At 44.9% G+C, this 20,847-nt stretch overlaps 2 protein-coding genes across 2 annotated transcripts in view; one reads left to right on the top strand and one right to left on the bottom strand.

Annotated features, from left to right (window-relative positions):
* Positions 1-423: 423 nt before the first annotated feature.
* atraid (all-trans retinoic acid-induced differentiation factor) lies at positions 424-3,433 on the bottom strand. The gene is made up of 7 exons (XM_084453421.1): positions 3,107-3,433; positions 2,856-2,989; positions 2,485-2,553; positions 2,303-2,374; positions 2,061-2,182; positions 1,775-1,875; positions 424-1,543 (listed from the first exon to the last, which is right to left on the bottom strand). Exons 1-7 carry the CDS (start codon positions 3,221-3,223, stop codon positions 1,439-1,441), a joined length of 720 nt encoding a protein of 239 aa, XP_084309547.1. The 5' UTR covers positions 3,224-3,433; the 3' UTR covers positions 424-1,438.
* An 809-nt stretch (positions 3,434-4,242) lies between these two features.
* snx17 (sorting nexin 17) overlaps positions 4,243-20,847 on the top strand; it is a 30,922-nt gene continuing 14,317 nt past the window's right edge. Inside the window, exons 1-6 of the mRNA XM_084453626.1 lie at positions 4,243-4,958; positions 10,736-10,810; positions 14,278-14,395; positions 16,203-16,267; positions 18,488-18,598; positions 20,806-20,847. The exon at positions 20,806-20,847 is cut by the window's right edge and continues 49 nt beyond it. Coding sequence (XP_084309752.1) covers positions 4,902-4,958; positions 10,736-10,810; positions 14,278-14,395; positions 16,203-16,267; positions 18,488-18,598; positions 20,806-20,847 — 468 coding nt within the window. The 5' untranslated portion in view covers positions 4,243-4,901. The remainder of the gene's footprint in view (positions 4,959-10,735; positions 10,811-14,277; positions 14,396-16,202; positions 16,268-18,487; positions 18,599-20,805) is intronic.

The following is a 20,847-nucleotide window of genomic DNA, read 5'->3' as shown; positions in this document are numbered from 1 at the left end:
ATTAGGCTGAAAGTTCATGAGGATTCGATATAAATGCAGCCTTTGTGTTTCCATAACTAACATACTTTTCCTTCACTTTTTTTCTGCTCCATAAGCTTTCCCTCTTGTAGATTTGATTGATGACATTGAAATTAGCATTGGCTAGTTTTCTGTGGCCTGTTCTAGTGAGCAGTCAAACAATAGGATAAAGTAAAAAAGGATAAAGACCAAAGATCAGACGGATGCTGAAGCCATTTCCTCAGAGCTGTCCTCGTTTCTCAGAGCTGTCCAGAGGGCTCATTCTTCATGAACAGTCCCTGTCCTTCCCAGACTTTCATCACCAAGCGTAAATCCACTTCAAGCGCTCATTTGAATCTCTTAAATGTTTATTCCAAGGTCTAAATACAAAATCCAAAACAGTTATAAGTTACAGCATAACCCGCACATGCTATAATGTGTCAAGTAATGTCACAAGCAATGTGTATTCTACTTTCATGTCTCTCAAAAATGCAAACCACAATTCAGAATTGTGGTATGTTGTGATCTTTACCCCAGCAATGCAAGGATATGGGCTAGTTACAGTAAGTTGCAGAGGCAACATATACAGTAGGCTACTTCTATTATTGCTTGTACTGCATCAAAATATATACAGTACTTAGGCACATGCAAAGTGCACCTCGTGTCAGATATGTGGTTGTAGTGTTACTGTACACTTTCAACAGTCAGTTAACCCCATTTCAGTGGAACATAACATAATTACATAATACTTTTCATGCTGATGTATGTAGTTAAGCATTTCTAAACAAATCAGAACCTTTATGTAGTTGTCAGTTAATGGCGAAGATCAAAAGTTTTTATATCGTATTACACAGAATTTTGTCAGTTCTCAAAATTATTAAAAGTCATATAGTCAATATTTTTATGTAGACTAATGTCTATAAAACAATACATCCACAGAGCTTTTAGAAAGGTGCAGAACAAAATGATCTTTTTTTGCCCCCCCAAAAAATGATCTGAATTCATTAATTTAAGAAATTTTGACTGGTTTAACAAGAACGTCCTGTTCACCTGTGGGTTGGTGCGCCTCCAACGAGGCTCTTGAGCCAACGCTGGTGCCACATGGTATGTCGGGAGGCGGGAGCAATCTTTTTTAATGACTGGTCCACCACCTTTACATGGTGCTTTTAAATTGGTGAACAATCTGTGACGGTCATTTAAAATATGTTTTAAACCATAAGCACTACGCCTATGTCAGCGTTTAAACATTTCCCCCAGAGTAAATCCTAGCTGCCTTTTAAAGACAAAACAGTCATAAAAACATTTAAAATTGACCTGACACCAGCTCAGTCCACCATGTCAGCAGTTCCCCTGTCATAACAGTTTAGTGTCCCTCGATGAGATCGTTGTCTTCTGAGTCGTCCCGAGGACAAGGCCGGAGACCAGGGGCTTGGGTACATGCTCAGACTGCCTTGACCAAGCGTCTCTGGGTGACCCACAGCAGGATGGAGACCACCACAGTGGAGGCCCCCAGAGGGCCGAACACCTGGACCACCGGGAACTCGCCCTGTTTACAACACAAATAAAAACACAATGACTTTTACAGCTCTTAGACAGAAATGGAATCTTGGGTAACTCGTGATCGGGCCATTCCTTGTTTTTTCCAACTCAACAGTCAGTGACAGATGGAATTTGGTCACGATAATCAAACTAGTCGATGTTTTCTTTGAAATGTATCTGTAGAGGCTCTGCTTTCCATTGGGATGTTCTTTGGGGGGGTTAGCTTTGGTGCACTGACCTCACGCAGACATTTGTATCCACGAAAGTTGTCTGCACAGCTGCACTCAACGAGACCAGGGCCGTAGGGCCCACAGAGGGAGTTCTCAGGGCAATTCAAAGCTGTTAGATGAACATCAGGATTAAAACCAGAAACATGACCACAATGCACTTTTCAATCTGCAGCAGTTAGCCATGTGAGTTGAGATACCAGTTGACTCAGACAAGCATTAGAACTAGGGTTTTTACAGATGTTTTTTTGTTGTTTTAAACTAATGTGAAACAATATAACTTTAAAGATGACTTACACATGTGACCAGTTTGGTTGCACAAGTTTTTCTGACCCTGACAAAGACGGTTGTCACCCTTGACCTCTACTTTCTCCCAGGAAGAATTACCGCCTGGGCATACCAGATTCAAAGGCAGATTCCTTTGAGAGAAAACAAACCAAATAGCCATGTTCATAAAAAGAAACATTAGCAGGCAAAAACTTTTCTTTTCTTTTTTCAATAATGCCACATTGACTCGTTATTACATTGTAAATACTTACAAATAATCCAACTGAATAAAGCCTTGAAACACTGAATCACTCAAGTTGACAATAGGGTTCCGTGAGAGATCTCTGGAAGACGATCACAAGACAGGAAAAGAAAGTTGACTCGCTGTGTTCAGTCATTGTACAGGTGAAAATCAGGCCGACATAAAAGTGATATAGAAACTGTCTTCACCTACATCATAACAGCTGTAGATGCTTCTTGAAGGCTATCCACATGGTTCAGAGAACAGTTTGATAGGTCCAACCTGAAAAACAGGTACAGCTAGATGAGTAGGCTATCTATAGATAGGCAAGAATGTGCTGTATGACATGAATGCAAGTTGCAATAGCCTAACAGTTGCTATAATCCACAAAAAACAAACACAAAAAACACAAAAAAGTTATCTATAGCTATAATCCTGTAACACATCCCAAACTCTCTACGCATTTAACAACTGAACTGATAGCCTAACCATCTTTAATGATGAGGTGCGCTGAGTCAATCACTACCGATTTCGACATCAGATAAAGTATTGCAAAGCACTGCAAATTCGTCACCCGTTCCTACCCAATGATGAAGTCAACATCACTTGTGTTGTCCCTTTGCAAGCAGCAGCGACCGGCGACCTGACCAGCGGATGAGTTGCAGAACTGGCCCAATACGGTGTCATTCTGGAGATCCCCTTTGCAGCGATGGCATACCTACATACATAACACAGCTGTCACTGCTGCCTATACCAGTCCCTGTCACGGTATTACTATGCTACGACAGTTGCCAGTGGCTATTATGGCATTACTACGTTATTAGACTATTCTTACCTCTAATTCAGTCTGTTGACAGGTCGCATACACACATAGCCCTACATTAATGATTAATATTAACGCCGCGGCTTTCAGTAGACTGTCCCCGGCTGTCATTTCAACGGCGTTAGTCATATGACACAGTAGCCTGTGTTTATAAATGTCGGCTTCGTTCCAATATGGTTCACTCCCATGTGTCCTTGTCTAGGCTATTAGCCTATATATCCATATTGCCTATATTAATCACAGAACTGCGGGACGGAATCGATTAAATATTTAAATCCTGAATCCCGGTTAAGTTCATAGGTTGACCATTATTTCTTCCAACGTTAGAAATCCTTTAGACCATTGAATAGGCCTCCGTAGGAACTCCGTACTGTAGGAAACGAGACCGTTACATGTGTATACGCAGCCAAAACAACAGCTGTTGTGTTACATGTGCCATTGACTTTGCGCAACATTTTCGCATATAGGCTAGGGACAGTGTTACGGTAGGCTTTTAGGCTATTATCATTAACAGCGCATTTTTATTTTGCGTGGCGTGGATAGTTGGTGCGTAATTTGCCGTAATCTTCTATGTAAATTAAAATAGGCTATATTAGGTCTTCAGAAATCATTAGCACTATGTATGATGAAACTTTGCATTATTTTTTGCCTACTGCAATTTATTGTTTTTTAGATTAAATAAAAAGAAAATGACAAAGCACACATTCCTACTGTGATATAGGCTTATATTATTTTTTAATTTAGGCTACCAGTTTAATTATTGAAATCTTGCTCTTGGAAATGGTTGCGCAGTGCACATACGTGCTGCCTGAATACACTTGGTCATGTGACTGACCCGACACTCTGGGAAACACCATCACAGTACAGAGCTTTAGTGGAGGAAAATGTAGACTGTGTGCGCATTTGAAAAGCATAGATACGGAACAAATATTTCCTTGGTGTAGGCCATCTATAAAGTTTTAATATAATACAATTGTTCTATATAAGTGATTGAATAATACTGTGTGAAATATATTTATATGACGTTTAATACAGAGTGCACCCCCTGTTGTAAATATGGTTTAGTCCAAGAGACTGTTGCAATGCCTCTTGACGATCAGTTGGATACATATTGAATACATTATTGTTTGATGGCAACATTGTGGCGACTTTGATTTATATCACATTTGTCTGTGTGTTTTCACTGGTTGTGTATGAATAAATGCACCCTATTTTCTAGTAGGCCTACTTTGAGACAGAAAACCCGACAAAAATACAACACGTCTAGTTGTTTTTCCCTCTCACTCATTCGTTTGTACCATTAGCGCTGGCTGCGACGGGGGGTTCTGCAGGAACTAACTGCGCCTTTTCATCCGAAAGTTCAAAGGAAGTGATTGGCATTGTCCTGAAGAATTGCAAGCGGATTGCAACTGTACGGTGAATGTATCAGGAGCTAAACATTCACAGACGTCGTTTTAGCACATGTGAAGATCAACTATGAAGGTGGAATTACCTACATTTGCAACATGGCTGCTAAGTGGACTGTAGTGGGAAAAGTTTAGCACTGACGTGGGAGAAGTTTTATCACTAATCCAGTTGATGCATAAATTGTTGGATACAAAATATCAGTCTTTAGGCTCATCGGATTGATCACCGGAACACTGTGGATTGGGCTGCCCGAACGAATGCACAGCGAGGACACTTTCTCATGGTTCTAGTCATCACTGACCAGTCGCTGCAATAGACTTTCTCTGGGTTTACGGTGCCTTTCTTTCGCAAATAGCTGGTTCGAGGAACCTCTCGTTCTGTATTTGAATTGTAACCTAAAATGCATTTTTCCATACCCGAAACGGAGGTTTGTTCGGGAGAAAATGGACCATATGTGGTGAGTTCAAGAAATAGCCTGATATGTTGATTTGTTGAGGCAACCATAATCAGTGTCAGTGATTATTCAAATAGGCACTCTGATTTACAGGTTGATTAGCAGAGACATTTAGATACTCGTTGGAAATACTTTTTTTTAATGATATAGGGATGTCATAATAGTTACCTTTGCGTTTTGCACTTTCCACTGTCATTCATGTTGTGCTAATATGTAGACGCAGATTTTACCCATAGCCTATAGGCAATTCTGAGACAATATTTGATAACACACTGACATTTTTAGACAGGGAGAGAAAGTGGATTCGTCATCAATTGACATTGATACTGAGTGCCAAGGTGACAGTTGTATTTTAGCCACAATTGAACTTCTTATGTTCAAAGTGACTGAAACAATGCAATTACACTGGCGTGTTAACCCCAAGTCCCCAGAGTGCCATTATAGGAACTTAATCATAGGTGTTGATGGGGCAATACATTTTGTGACGCAGTAGCACCTGACAGATCGCCTCAGTCCTTTCAAAATAAGCGTGCGTAGGAAAAATGCATTTGTTAACCCTGACATAATGTCATCTTGCATAACTAACAGGCTACCGAGCAAAAGGTGTGCTGGGTGCTAATATTTGCCAAGCGTAGCAGGTGTGAACTTGTATTGCTCTGTCTTTGATAGCCTACCGTTTATACATTTCAGGCCACCTGGCCACCTACTGTAGCCTATAATAAGTTAAAAACACTGCTAGGCACAGTCGTCTTATGCCAATGCACGTCTTTGCTGTGAGGCACTGTTACAGGCACACGTGAAAGGCTGCAGTACAATGTGCCTATTGTATTTTATAGATTGAGTCAGCATTTAAATCTCTGCTCAGATTTTAGTCTTGCCGCCATGATATGGCAATCCACACCCTCATTCTGCTTAGAAATAACTCTTCCAAGAATATCTGTTTGCAGACCTATTTTGATCTGTACCCAGCGTCAGTGTCTCTATCTCTATCTGCATAGGCCCTAACAGAACGCCCTGCTAGCAAGACTATTGACACAACTTTGTGACTTCCTGTTTCTTTGGTGTCAAAATGCTGTCTCCATTCAGGGGCCTCATTAATCATTGTGGATACACCCTTTTTCATTTACACCTGATTGTTGTACTTGCTTTTCTCCACAAATAATGTGATGTATCATGCCAAAACTCAATGGGAAATATTGTGAGATATATAGGCCTACACAATATTTCCCATCGAGTTTTGGCATGATACATCACATTATTTGCGGAGAAAAGCAAGTACAAAAATCAGGTTTAAATGAAAAAGAGTGTATCCACAATGATTAATGAGGCCCCAGGTCTGTAGAAAAATGTCCCAGTAAGTTGCCGTTGACACTTTGGCCAGGCAGCACTGGGGTGAAGATGATTCAAAGGTTATTCAAGGGCTATGAGACATGGATATCATGAACATGTTTAAGCCAGAATGGAAGTTAGAGGGCATTACAGCCAAATATAGATTTTGTAGCATTGTCATTTTGAAATAATCTCTAAAATTAGTAATTTTTGTCTTAAATGCTAAATACTCACATAATACTTCTCTGAGGTGTGTATGCAGGCCTGTGAGTGAGTGAGTGAGTGAGTGTGTGTGTGTGTGAGAGAGAGAGAGAGAGAGAAGTGCACACACATTCCATCAGGGTCTGACTACGCAGATGACACACATCTCACCCCTGCCTTTGGGGTCTTCTATAAATTCCTTCCCTTCCGTCTCTACCAGATGCTTTTGACACCAGATCTCTGACAATAAAAGGAGTTTGTTGTTATTCACCATTCCCTCTCTAGCTTCACAAGCCTCCCGAGAGCATTTTGGGGACATCTTGATCCCATGTGCTCAAAAAGGAGAAGGCCCGTTTGCTAGGAGTATCACTTCCTGTGATCACCGAGTTGCCCTTAGTTGCGTCTAGCCTCTACGCAAACTTCCTCACCCATGTGGGGGATTGTGGGGGATTTGGAGGATGGCCACGCAAGACCGAGTTATGTCTGGAGCTCCCATATTTGGCGTTGCTGGTTCACACTTCCACTCGTTAGCTATACCCACTCAGCAGTTCCACTTCTAAGCAGAATGTGCTGACTTTGCATGGGGCGTTAGAAAAACAAAAGGGCTCCGTTTTTTTAAATGGCGGAATTCCTGTGCAAGGCCCCCCCCCCCCCAAAAAAAAAATCTTTACCGACACTTCATGTTTGCTGTGTGTGTTTTTTCCTTTTCCTGCCGTCGGTGCTGTTGAAGGTTGTGGAGCATTGCCTTGTTGTTTGCTGTTATTGATGATGGCTTGTTAACTTAGATTGTGGAAATGGGGCATGTTGGCTGTTTTTTTGTTGAGGGGGGGGCGGCTTTTCATGCTTCGATTCAATAGACTATCATAATTATTAGACTGATGACAACTGAGCTTTGGACTGAAGAAATTAGGCCTGAACTCCACTTACCAGTGTGCTACTCTGCCATTCTTGTAGGAATTCTTCACAATCAGAATCAGAATTTGTTTTATTGCCATGCAGTTCCAATCTGAGGCCTTCATAATATAATTTTAATATAATATTCCTACAGTGACTGGAAGTACCTATTTCAAGCATTTCACCCATAATACCTCATACTGTATTTGTGTTATGTCTATGATGGTTACGGTTAGGGTTGGTGAGGTTTTGAAAGCAGAATTTCCCCAAACTAGAGGCCGCCATGATTGTGAGGCTGTAGATAGGCCGTCGTTAGAGTACAGACTGTGCCTAACTTAAAATGCCAGAGAATTCTGGGAGTACCGTACCGTAGGTAGCTCCATCGCACACGATCATGTAGTCGGATGTGTTTTGGGAAGCTTCGAGTGAACTGTTGCTGTGGATTCAACTAACTTTGAAGACCTTTTCCTAGTGTTGGACATCAAACTGAGTCAGTGCATTTATAGTAGCCTACAGCCCTTAACGTCACATTCTGATGGGTTTAACTGTCAAGATCTGTCCAGACAACTGTCTCTGTTTACCTCTTCTCTCTCTGTACAGTAGCATTCCTCACTGCTTTTAAGGGATTCAACTACAGATCAACATACACAGCTCAAACGCTATCATCCATTTAAATGAATGGTCATTTGCTTCTAAGTTCTAAATATGCTTGGAAGTTGAAGTGTAGGCCCATTCCAGAAGTTTAGTTTAGTGACAGTAGTTAAGGTCTCTGATAGTAGTTTAGGTCTCTGACAGTAAAGGTCTCTGACAGTAGTTTAGGTCTCTGACTGTAGTCTTTGCCCGAGCCGGACTGGGTGAATATTTCCTGCCGGGAAATCACTCGACGCGGTGAGATGGAACACCTTCAGTTTCGTTTTGTTGACGGGGGGGGTGCTGCGCGACCTGTTGATGGGAGGGGGGTGCTGCGTGACTTGTTGACGGGGAGGGGGGTGCTGCGCGATTTGTTGACGGGGGGCAGGCCATTCACCGCGGGCCAGGCCAGTTGGCGCACCAGGCCACCGGGAAAATTCCCTGTGCTCCCGATGGCCAGTCCGCCCCTGGTCTTTGCCTATGACAGTAGTTTAGGTCTATGGCGGTTTAGATCTCCAGTAGTCTCATCAATCAGCCATTTTGAAGGGGCCATATTCTCTACAATACTTGTCACTTTTCTGTGGAAAAGTATTACTTATTCAGTAAATGATTACATAGACATACCTGTCATTTTGTTCTGTAATCCTGCCTTGTGTTTGACCCCTGTGCGAAGCACAGTTCGAGTACATTCCCAGTCCAACTGACCAATGGGTGCCTCAGTTCCAGCTGAGCAATGGAATGCTTGAGCCACCTGCATCTTTTAACTCAGAAACTTGTTTTGTTTTGACAGATGACAGCATATTGACTCTAAATATTCATAGGCGAAGAACAGACAGGAAGAAGATACAAGTGTTGACTGAGTTCGCACTTTTGACTTTCAAACAGGAAACGTCTCCCAAAATAGCTCATATATTCCTCTCATAACTGACCAACAGTGGTCCGCTTATGTGCTCAGTTTGTTGAACATATGAAAGGTTTAGCCGGCAAAATGATGATTTCACTGGCAGTAGGCTGTAAGAGAAGCGGAGTTAATTTCCTGCCATTTCGAGATGAGACTTCCTAGATCAAAGCCATTCAGATCTGAAGCTGTGTGAAGACAGAAGTCTGCCTGAGCGAGACTGCTACAGTATATGTACGTAGGAGGACTCACCTTGATCTTAAAATAACCTCCCCTCGGCTCACAGAGAAGTCATTTCACTTTTCATTTAACTAATCACTGGCTCACTGTGGAAGATATTATGTTAAATGGGAGTTGCAGCTTTCAGAGTGAGAGATCCTGTTCTTCTGTTACAGGCTGAGGCCTTCTTGTGCACGACTGGGGAAGTGTTTCACCACTGCCTAGTACTCCTACGTATGCGTTTTCACTCGTGTCAGTATGTGTTAGTCCCGTATTGGCTGTCACACGGCAACGATTGCAAAATTCTGGGCTGATGCCGATGTTTAAAATAACAATCCGGCCGATGCCGATGGCCGATGTTTATTTTATTTTATTTCCCCCTTTTGTGCCAGGGAAACAAAGAAATGAAGTGTTTGGTTCCAAAACGCCGATTTTGATTTCACTTTAATTTGAAAGCAAACTACACGTGCGTTTGCGGCGTTACGTCACGGATCTTCTCCGAATCTGCAGCTCGGTAGGCTACGTTTTGCAACAAAAAAAGCCGTAATTGTCGCAACATAACATCGGCCACTACCATCGGTGAATGTTATTTTATTTGCCGATGGGCCGATGGCAGTCAACAAGGCCAACATCGGCCGATGCCGTTGTTCGGCCGATGCATCAGTGCATCTCTACACACGGTTGAAAGAAGGCTGGTTTCATGTGGTTATCATACTAAACAGCTCACAGCCTTCCAAGAACTCGTATTAACAAGGCCTTCAACAACAACAACAACAACAACAACAAAAAAACAGTTTGAATCCACTGGCCTCCACCTGATTGGATGCTGGATTTCCCCCGGACACTTGTGATTGGATTACGGACTCCAAATGAGTCTGCATCAGAGGATGACCCAGCGATGGCCCTTGTCAAAGCACACATGGGTGTTGAGGCAAAGGGCCACACGAAACATCATTCCCTGTTCATTCCACACATGGTGTGGGCTGGCCTCTGTAAGACCTGAGCGGCCGCTGTGGGGATGAAGAACGTGATTTTAGGCTGGGTGTTCCCTCACCAGAGGCAGGGGTGGAATTGGAAGTCAGTTGTTTCATTCATCTAGTTTCCATGGTGGAAATCAAGACAAACCAAGCAAATAGTGTGTGTGTGTGTGTGTGTGTGTGTGTGTGTGTCTGTGTGCGTGTCTGTGCGTGTCTGCGCGTGTGAGAGCACTCAGAGAAATATTCTGATATTGTTTCAGCGCGGTTTAGGGAGTGAAACTCACACTTTTCAAAATGTGGCTTTTGCTTTTAAACATCCAAACATATTTCTCTGATGAATGCAACAACATGAAAGACTATACTTTGGGCTAGAATGTAAGTTTTAATGAGTACAGGGAGAATTCAGGCAGCAATTCTGAATAGCTGAAGGCACACCTTATGAAAAGCTACTGTGGCCTGTGTTCACCTGACATATTGGTTGTTTTGCTATTCTCCTCGGGAACAAATCACCCCAGGCCTTTGAGGCGCAGTCTCTTTCATGCGTCTCTCTCTTTCGCAGCCTTTGGTAATGTCTATTTTCAGCTGAGTGAGACGCTGTCCTCACAGTGTCTGTGTTTTGTCTTCTTCCATAGGCCTACAACATCCACGTCAACGGTGTCCTGCACTGTCGAGTCCGCTACAGTCAGCTCCTGGGTCTTCACGAGCAGGTAAGCTGTCTCAAACACACCGACGGAAGATCTTTTCTTCCTTAAAGGGATTTTTTTTTGTTCAGCATTTCTACACGCTACAGAAGTACCTCAGAACACACGTTTACAATTGCTCGGGGTCCCGCGTGCGTCGCGCTACAACGGCGCAGCGCCTTCCAAACTTTTCCTGGAAGGCCCTCACAGAAGCGCCGTGTGTTTTTTCGGGGGGGGGGGGGGGGGGGGGCTTTTCTTCGGCGCGCTCGCAACTGCGCTTAAATGTCGAAACATCACCTCGGTGTTGCCCTCCATTTCCCGCGCACAGTTGATATACCATGCTCTGTGTCACTAGGAATTACACGTACAATGGGTTGATGTCTGGCCTTCCCCTGGCTCAGGGAATTCAGCCCAGCGAATGTGAACAGACATGGAGGAGAGGTTGAGGGGTGGATATGGAAGGAATTTTTCTTGGCGGTTTTCTCCATACGCTTAGCAGCTCAGATCAGTAGTTACCCCTATCCTGTTCTTCATCGGCTCTCATCCAGCACACATTTTATACCTGTTCTCCCGATAGGGCAGTATCCAACCGATCATTATTCATTAGTTCCCCTATTAATCATGGGTTTTACTGTGGGAAATGGAGCAATGATAAAACGAGTATTCAGTCAGGGTTCTCAGCGGATAGGTCTAGAGATAGACGGATGACACAGCAGCATGAAAGAGGAAATCTTGGCAAGAGCTTGAAAGAACTATACCTGGACAGAAGTCAAGGCCACTAGGCTGCTCTTGGAAAACGCTAGGTCTTATACATCTCCCATCCGAACCTAGCGTCGCGGAAGGGTGCACAATCGGCCACATTCAAGCGTTAATAAATTATCAGGGAAAGGACAAACTTTGGTGTCTTCGAGGCTGCGTTCCAAAGCCCAACGGCGGCTGTTGCTAGGTAACAGAGCATTGGGGAGACACGCGGTCAGATCAGACGACTACCCCCACAAGGGTTTCCATGGCGTGTGCTTTCCTCGCCAAGCCCCCTCGCTAATTGCGGCGCCAGATTCCATCCAATTACTGCAGACGGGATTTTTATGTTAACGGTGCCCTTTTCGAAATAATCCTCCCCTGCGTGTTTACCAAGAGCGCGCTCGTTTTTTGCCCTCATCTGGCGTCTCTGCAAACACCGAAGTTAACACAAACAAACTCCCATGAGCCTCCGCTAGGCTGCAGGTAGCGGTGGAAGTCGATGTTTAATTGACTGCTTCTCCGAATGGCAGCAGTAGAGTGGATGTGTGAGCTTGCATCCTCCTCTTCACTTTATCTTCTTTAAACCCGGCACGCGCTCGTTAGATGTCAGCGACTAGCAGGACTGATTTATATGCGTGAAAGACACCCAGGCCTGACGCATTGGAAATACCAAATGGCAACATGTCCAGGTGAAACACGCTCTTAGTGGTTCCCCTCTCTGATGCAAGGAAAGAAAATCTTTCCTGTCTATCTGACATGGGGCCGTACTCACAAAGAATCTTAAAGTCGCACAGAAACGGACGTTTGAGATCATCTAACTTCCGTAGTTTGACGTATTTCCGACGCAAACCAGCTATGAGGGTGGGACATATGTTTAGAGGAATTTGATTGGAACATTGACAAGTTGACGGGTTTTAAGAACTTTAGACAGATTCGATAGAAGGATAGCGTTGATTGACGGGTGGATGTCGTGAGATTATTGGCCTAAAATCTAAGGTACCTGTTGTCGTCATTGCACGTGACCTACCGTTTTCCAGGAAGTAAGAAATGATATACTTTGATATAAGATTACAACAAAAGAAGAATTTTGTAATTTTTGGGGCATACATCGTTGAATACTGTACGTGAACACTATGACCAATTATGTAAACCAAAATGGGACAGAATGCTTTTTTCATTTCAGTGTGACTTTAAAGAGTCCTCCTAACTAGCGCTAAAAATTCCCAGTTAGGAGTTTTCCCTAAAAAGCTATTCAAATGCTCAGACCAACTGTGTTTCCCAGCAATAGGGAGAAACTTTTAGCTAAGAGAACAGGTGGGGTTGACCTTGCATGGCATGAGGCATGAGGCAGGACAACGTGCTTCAGGAATGCTCATGAACTCACATTGTCACATTCTAATAGAGACTAAGGTGCCACTTCATCTCCGGTGTTATGGGTTTGCTTAGTAAGTACAGTACATCCCTCACAGGCTCCATAATAAACAGATACCGTCCCGATCGTGACAGTAGGTTACCTCCTCACCAACTGCTATTTATGTTGGCAAAACATTTCACCAGACACTCAGATTACATGCAGCAGCCCATTCCCTTATATGACTTCCTCTCCACCGCTCGAGGAGGAACCAGTGTGTTCCTGGGTTTAGGAGCTATCTTAACACCAACACGCTTTGAGAATTACTTTGAGACCTTTCTTTATTTTTTAATTAGAAGTGAAACACCCACTTTTTAGGATTTACTCATAATTTGGCCATTTAGGAGCAAGTTTTAGGCTTAGGATGTTATATGAATGTAGCCCATGATCAGGTTAACACTGTAGATTCAATTTGGGGATTAACGGTTCAAAACCAGAAGTTCTCAGATGATAAAAACGTGTCATCATGGGAACCAGTGACTCAACGAGGATGTAAGGTGCAGAGTGAAGCGCACGGCTAGACATCCAGACATGCCTGCGTGTTTAGCATGGAAACTATCCAGTTATCCACGGAACCAGGCTCCAAATAAACCTGTGATTCATCTTTAAAACTGCACGTAAGCTGTAAGTTACCTCAGACCGGTGACCGAAGGGCAAGGTTTCTCATGTCTGCATCGAGGCGTCCTGCTGAGCACCAGTTAATTTCCACTGGTCACTCCCATAATGACCAAGACTCAATAGAACTTTTGAAATTGTAACCATCTAAATCATGGAATATAATTAATTATATTATTAGGGGCGACTGTAGCTCAGTTGGTAGAGTGGGTCGTTCAGTGATCGAAGGGTCTGTGGTTCGAATCCCAGCTCCGACTGTCCACATGTCGAAGTGTCCTTGAGCAAGACACCTAACCCCAAATTGCTCCCAATGAGCAGGTTAGCACCTTGCATGGCAGCTACCACCATTGGTGTGTGAATGTGTGTGTGAATGGGTGAATGAGAGGCCATTGTAAAGCGCTTTGAGTGCCGCTAAGGAGGAAAAGCGCTATATAAGAGCAGTCCATTTACCATTTAAATCAAGGAAAATAATTACCGATATATCATCGTCCCTTTAAAAGTCTTCAAATTGTTGAAAATTGTGCTATAGTAGTTCACTTGAATAATGTCCAACTGAAACTGTGTGTAGTGTACTGTAAGTCACCATATACTCTAGGTACCCAGTATAAACATTTTTGAAACTTCATCTTTTTTTAATTTATGCATGGAGGGTGAGTTGCTAACCAAACCGAATTACCCCCGGCAACGGCGTGAACGTTATATTTCATACGCCTTTGCTTCCCCACAGATAAAGAAAGAATACGGCAACAATTTGGTTCCTGCCTTCCCCCCAAAGAAGCTCTTCACGCTTACACCTGCGGAGGTGGAACAACGACGAGAGCAGCTGGAGAAATACATGCAGGCTGGTGAGCTTCCCGTGTTGAGATCTAAATACATGCAGGCTGGTGAGCTTCCCGTGTTGGAATCTAAGAATATAAAGTAGCTCTTAGTATGACGGAATGCATCATTCACCGTAACAAATGACTCATGTTGTCTTTGGGTCATCGGCTCCTAGTTACCAGAATCACAATCCCTGTTAGTGAATATCTCGCCAGCCACATTGACCCCAGACTGTCTGACTCTACCTTGCTGTGGTTTCGGGGGGGGGCGGCCTTGCAGGCTGGAATAGTTTGTTTTAGGCCACATCGGAGCGGGTGAAGAACGTAGAGAGCACTACTCAGGTTATTGCTGATCCCAGCAGCGAGCATGCTGGGTCTCGGGGCCAAGGGCTCTTGGGCTGTGCTGACACACCTGAAATCAGACAGCCACGCCACTCAGTATTCACCCCCTGGCGTCTCCCAAACCTACGCCAAATGTTTTATGTATTATCGAAGGGTAGTACGCTACAGACAGAGAAGCTAGCCAGAAGCAGGAACGTCTCAGAGTTGTCTAAACAACAAAGCTTGCTGTTAGGACAACGGCTTCACCATTATTCGGTCTTTATTTTAAGAATATTCAATGTTCTTCATTTACTTTGGCAATGTTAAAGTTCCTGTCAGCTCATTTCTCGTGTTTAAAGGCTCAGAGGGATGTTTATGGTCCTGCTCAGACTGGCCACAGCCATAGCCGGACATTTTCCAAACAGGTCAAGGGTCAACGTTGGCCACGCACACAGAGCGAACGCAGTAGAGCTGGCAGCGTTCGTTTTAATCCGCTCCAGCACTGGCAGTTACAGCAGAACAAGCTAAGCCTTGTTGAGGGAGCATATTTGCTCATGGCCTGGGAGCACACACACACATACACACACACACACACACACACACACACACACATACACACACACACACACACACACACACACACACACACACACACACACGCACACACTAGGGGTTCTTGGCCGGATACCATTTTCGGTTACATCATAGTTTTAGCACAGTTATGGAAAAATAACCACCGCAAACACACAAATCTGCTCCGAGGGTGTGCGCTCTCCGGCCCGAGCATCTGCCGAGCGCTCTTTTTTTCAAACAGGCCGCAACGAGTGTGACCGTAAACACTGGAGGCGAGCCAGGCCCCCAGAATGCATCTCTGTTTGCGCTCATGTCTGTTCTCTCTAGGGCGCTTATGAGTGCACTCAATGAACAGATTAGGGAGGCACAACCGGGCTCTGTCAGGCATTGCTGTGTGTCACTGGCGCAGAGTTTAACCTGAATACGGGAATAAACTATGAAAAACCCCGGCCTATTCGTCACCTGTATAACTCAATTTGCGAAAGAGCCGGGATCTTCACACAATTCCCAAGACCTTAAATGGAAAATAGCCTTTGAATGGGTAGACCAAACCAAAGTGGATGTGGCCTTGTTCGTCACATTTTCAGATATAATTGTGTCACATTGAATTCGCCCTTGAGATGTAATCATTTATAGATCCTTGAGGCAACGCCAGATTACCAGTTATATATTAATTCACTATCTGGTCTTTTCCATGAGGCACGAATGTGTTTGTATCATCAGAGAGAGTCTTGTTGTCCCTCACGGGGGACATTCGATAGACGTCGAAGACACAATACAGCTGTTTCTTCGTTCTAAAACAACCAAAGTGTGATCCGCCTCACTTGGCAACCTTGATGTACACCCCAACAAAATAACTGCCCAGTGTAGCGGCCGTGCTCCTCTAATGACCGGATGATGATCGCTAAATTAACGCCCTCCCTCTCTCTCTCCCCCTCAGTGCGTCAGGACCCCATGCTGGGAGCCAGCGAGATGTTCAACAGCTTCTTAAGAAAAGCCCAGCAGGTCAGTAACAAATGTCCCAGCAGGCTTTGCAGTACAGCGCATTCATGTTCTACGTGGGCAGCAGAGTGCTGGTGGGACGGCTTTTTGCTGTTCCAGCCAACGGGCTGAGTCAGTGATTGCCTGCGGTCTTTGTAATTGCTTTTGGCCTCAGTGTGAATCAGGATGATGTGGCGAGGCCGCGTTTCTTCAGGGCTCTGGGGACGTCGCGCTCCGCGGTGTTGCGCGCCCCTAATGGGATTCTGTGGGTGTGAGCGAGGGAACTTGTGAGGGACTGCGTGTGCGTGTGTGTGTGTGAGTGTGTGCGTGCGTGCGGGCGCGTCTCTCCAGTGTGTTTGTCTGACGTGCGAGCCTGAGAGAACGAGTTAGGAGGAGACTGGGGATGAAAGAAAGCGTGTGTGTGTGTGTGTGTGCGTGTGTGCGTGCGTGCGCGCGTGGCGAAGAGAGAGGGGAAGAGGGAGTTTAGTAGATTTGTGTGCCGTCGGCGTTAATTGATTATTTCAGACACACACGATGAAAGAACGTCACCACCACCTGTCAAATGTAACGACAGCGCTCCAGCCTGCGGGGGAGTCCAATCCTTTCGAACCTTCGTTCTGTGCTCTAACTCTGCACGTTAATCAAGAGCAGATGCTTTTTTAAGTATTGAAGAAGTGAGACAAGCTGCGATTCATCCTAGTGAGTTCATCAGCAGCTTTTTATATTAGTGTGCCAAAACGCATCAATGAAGTGCTGAAATTGGAAGGGAGTTGGGAGTTTTTCTTCGGTTTGTTCACAAAGCATGTGAATGAGATCTGAAGAGCAGGAATACGCTAGGCTCAGTTTTGCTACTGTACGTAGTTACCGTACGTCGGTGGCCTGTCGTATGTAGCTGTATCGATGTTCATTTGCATACGGGGCGCTGAAATGATTGATTGGAATGAATATTCACGCCTCCCTCTAGTTTTGCCATGGGGTGGGCAGTGACCCGTGTTGCTAGGCGCGGGTGAATCCACTAACCTGCGCAGACAGACTTGTTATTGTGCAGTCAGGTCACGTCCGTCTCCTCTCTCCTCCTCCCCTCCTCTCCCCCCTCCCCTCCCCACGCCTGTCTATCCATCTCCTCTCTCCTCCTCCCTCCTCCCCTCCCCCCTCCATCCATCCCTCTCTCCTCCTCCCTCCTCCTCTCCCCTCCCCTCCCCCCGTCCATCCATCCCTCTCTCCTCCTCCCTCCTTCTCTCCTCTCCCCTCCTCTCTCCTCCCCTCCCCTCCCCCCGTCCATCCATCCCTCTCTCCTCCCCTCCCCTCCCCCCCGTCCATCCATCCCTCTCTCCTCCCCTCCCCTCCCCCCCGTCCATCCATCCCTCTCTCCTCCTCCCTCCTTCTCTCCTCTCCCCTCCTCTCCCCTCTCTCCTCTCCTCCCCTCCCCCCGTCCATCCATCCCTCTCTCCTCCCCTCCCCTCCCCCCGTCCATCCATCCCTCTCTCCGTCACGTCCTCGTCCCTGGTCACGCGGCGAGGACAGCAGGTGCAGAGCAGGAGTAGGAGATGAGTGACGGCCCCGTCAATCCATCAGCACCCCGGGGGGAGAGGGGCACTTTGGGAGCTCTTGTTAAGCAGCGGGGGGGTTGGGGGGGGTGTGGGGGGTGGGGGGTGTTGGGTGTGGGCGGGGGAGCTGGGATGCAGTCCTCCAAGGATGAGAGGTGGCATGAAAAGAGACACAAGGCTCTTCCCTGTGGAACGCGCTGCTTCGGAAAACACCGTTTGAACGCCCGTGTGTGCTGAGAAATGTAATCATGTTTCGGTTGGCAATGATGCATCGTCATGTCATATTGTGCATATTGTGTCGTTATTCTGCTTTCGCCCACATCATATTTTAAAGGGATATTACTAAAAAATAAATGAAGGACTGCATATAGTCACCACTAGAAGAGAAAATCTAATGGCTTGATCTGTGATACTTGAAAACAATATATTAGGTGATGTAGTGTTGCACACATGTAGTGTAGTGTTGCATTTGATCCTGTGTAACATTCAGGTAATTTAAAGTGACACTGCGGCTCCAAAACCTCTCCAATCTGCTCTAATGTGACCAGCTGCAGAACAACGACCTCCATATCACTGTGGAGCCCCGCATTTAGAAAGGGTTGTGTCCCTGTGCTGCAAGACCTGTCAACCTTTTCGTCCTCTCTCTCTCTCTCTCTCTCTCTCGCTCTCTCTCTCTCTCTCACACACACACACACAGGAAACCCAGCAGATCCCGACGGAGGAGGTCCATCTGGAGATCTACCTGTCCAACGGGCAGAAGGTGAAGGTGGACATCCTGACCTCGGACCAGACGGAGGACGTCCTGGAGGTAAGCCGGGCCAGGGAGACGCCTGTTCCGCTCCACCGCCGTTCCCAACCCGCAAAACCTCTCGTCGCCGGTCTGGTATTAGAACCATGTGTGGTTCGTGTTAAGAGTGACCTTGGCGTGTCATGGATTCCTCGAGGCCACTCACGAAGCCCCGCTGTGAAAATATATTGCGCTGATGCACATGACCGCTGACTGCCCTGTACATACAGTACGGCTCGCACATACTGTACATCGGCTAATGGGACTAGTCAGTCAATGTGTTATAAGCAATAATAATAATAATAATAATAATAAGCAATACAGACAATTGCTAAAGCAATACACAAACAGTATGGCTCGCACCGCGCACACATACCACAACGGCACACACGTACAGTATACTGTATATAAAAACACACATATCTAACATTCTGTAGTCGTACTGTAGTATATACACTCATCGCGCTCCATTTTGTGTTCTGTGTTTTGTATTTGTATTTAGCACTGTTCATTTGCACGGTCCTGTCTTTGCACTGGGCCATCTTGTCCTTGCACCCTGTCTAATGCTGATTCCATCACTGTTATGCACAATTGCCCAAAGCAAATTCCTAGTATGTAAAAAATTACTTGGCTAATAAAACTGATTAAGACTCTGATTAAGATTCTGATTCTGCATTAGCCTGAATGCTGTAGTTTTTCTGGCACCGTCATCATTCTTTCAGCCGTAGAAAATGCCAAATAGGAAAAAAATGAATGAAACTTAACAGAATTTTCTAGTTTACGTGCAATACCATGGTACAGCCATCTGTGTTTTATCAACATGGCAGCTAAGCAGGGCTGTTTACTGCTCCGAGAGGTGCAAGTAGACCCACGGGATCACTTTGAAGTAGATATGTACTCCACGCACGTGACCCCTCGGCTATTAGGCTAGGATGCAGTATATGGCAAGGCGCCCTGCTCATCGTGCATCTGCGTGCGTGTGCGTGATGAGAGTGTGTGTTTGAGTGTGAGTGTGTGTGTTTGTAAAAGATAGCCTGCCATGCACCAGAGCATCCTCTCAACCTTTGACCCTCCTGACCCCAAAGTGAAGAAACGCTTTGACACAAACCCAGAAATGCAATGCTTAGTTCGGGGTGAACAGCAGAGCTGAACTTTGTCACCCGTGGCTGTAAAGAAGTCAAGCTCTGTTCATAAAAAGCTGTTATTGGAAGACCTCTCTCTGCTGAAACCACATGTTTTAATGAAATCGAATCATTCACAAGGATGGAGAATTTAACTGATGAAGACGTATCTGTGCCAAGTGTTGTAAATAGTAAGGATTCTACTTTATTCTGCTGTGTCTGCCAAAGCTCCTATCCGACAGCATGAACACCAGGCTAATGGGACTAGTCAGTCAATGTGTTAGATAAGAAATAAGCAATACAGACAGTTGCAAAAGCAATACACAAACAATTTCCACATATATGAAAAACAGCATGACGGTTGGACTCTATCACTGGTCTACTGGTCTAATCTATCCAACATTATCAAACTACGTATCTAAACAAGAACCATCTAATCTATCCTGTGAAATACACTGAATATAATGTAATAACTGTACCCACAATGCACCTAATCTCTACACTAACCTATGGGAATCAAAGAACAAGGTAGAACAAGGACCAGACAAGCAAGGACACTCTTCCCGCTCTAAACCAAGGGTGCCCAAACTGTGGACCCAGAAAATACAAATACATTTTGGTCAGGCTTGGTGTTTCAGTTTGGGTTTCAAAAATAGTTAAAATGGGTGAATGTATACATTGAATTAAATAATACACCTTAAAGTTAGGTAAAACATTACCTTTTATAAAGTTTTTGGGCCTATTTATCTTTGTAAATACATTCAAGATTCAAGATCTGTTTATTCACCATGTATATATGGCTCAAACATACCAGGAAACTGTCTAGGGTGATGACATATACTGATGAGGACGACATAGGACAGGGTACAGGACAGGGCAGTGCAAAGACATGACAGTGCAAATGCAATGCAAAAAAAACGAAAGAATGAACACAATGCAAATCAGGACCAAAACACCGGGTCAGTCATCATGGCACCATGGCCCAACACATATTTTGTCTCACAAACTTCGGGCAACCCTGCTCTATACTGGATTTGCAGTAGAAGGGGCCCCTCAATTAATAATTCATGATTTATGCAAATCATCTGTCTCCTCTGTCATTTGCAGGCTGTTGCGACGAAGCTGGACCTCCCAGATGACCTAGTCGGT

The sequence above is a fragment of the Borostomias antarcticus genome (assembly GCF_949987555.1).
Source record: "Borostomias antarcticus genome assembly, chromosome: 19".
Taxonomy (NCBI): Eukaryota; Metazoa; Chordata; class Actinopteri; order Stomiiformes; family Stomiidae; genus Borostomias; species Borostomias antarcticus.
Note: the sequence above shows the minus strand (reverse complement) of the source record. Positions and strands in the feature narration are given on the sequence as shown.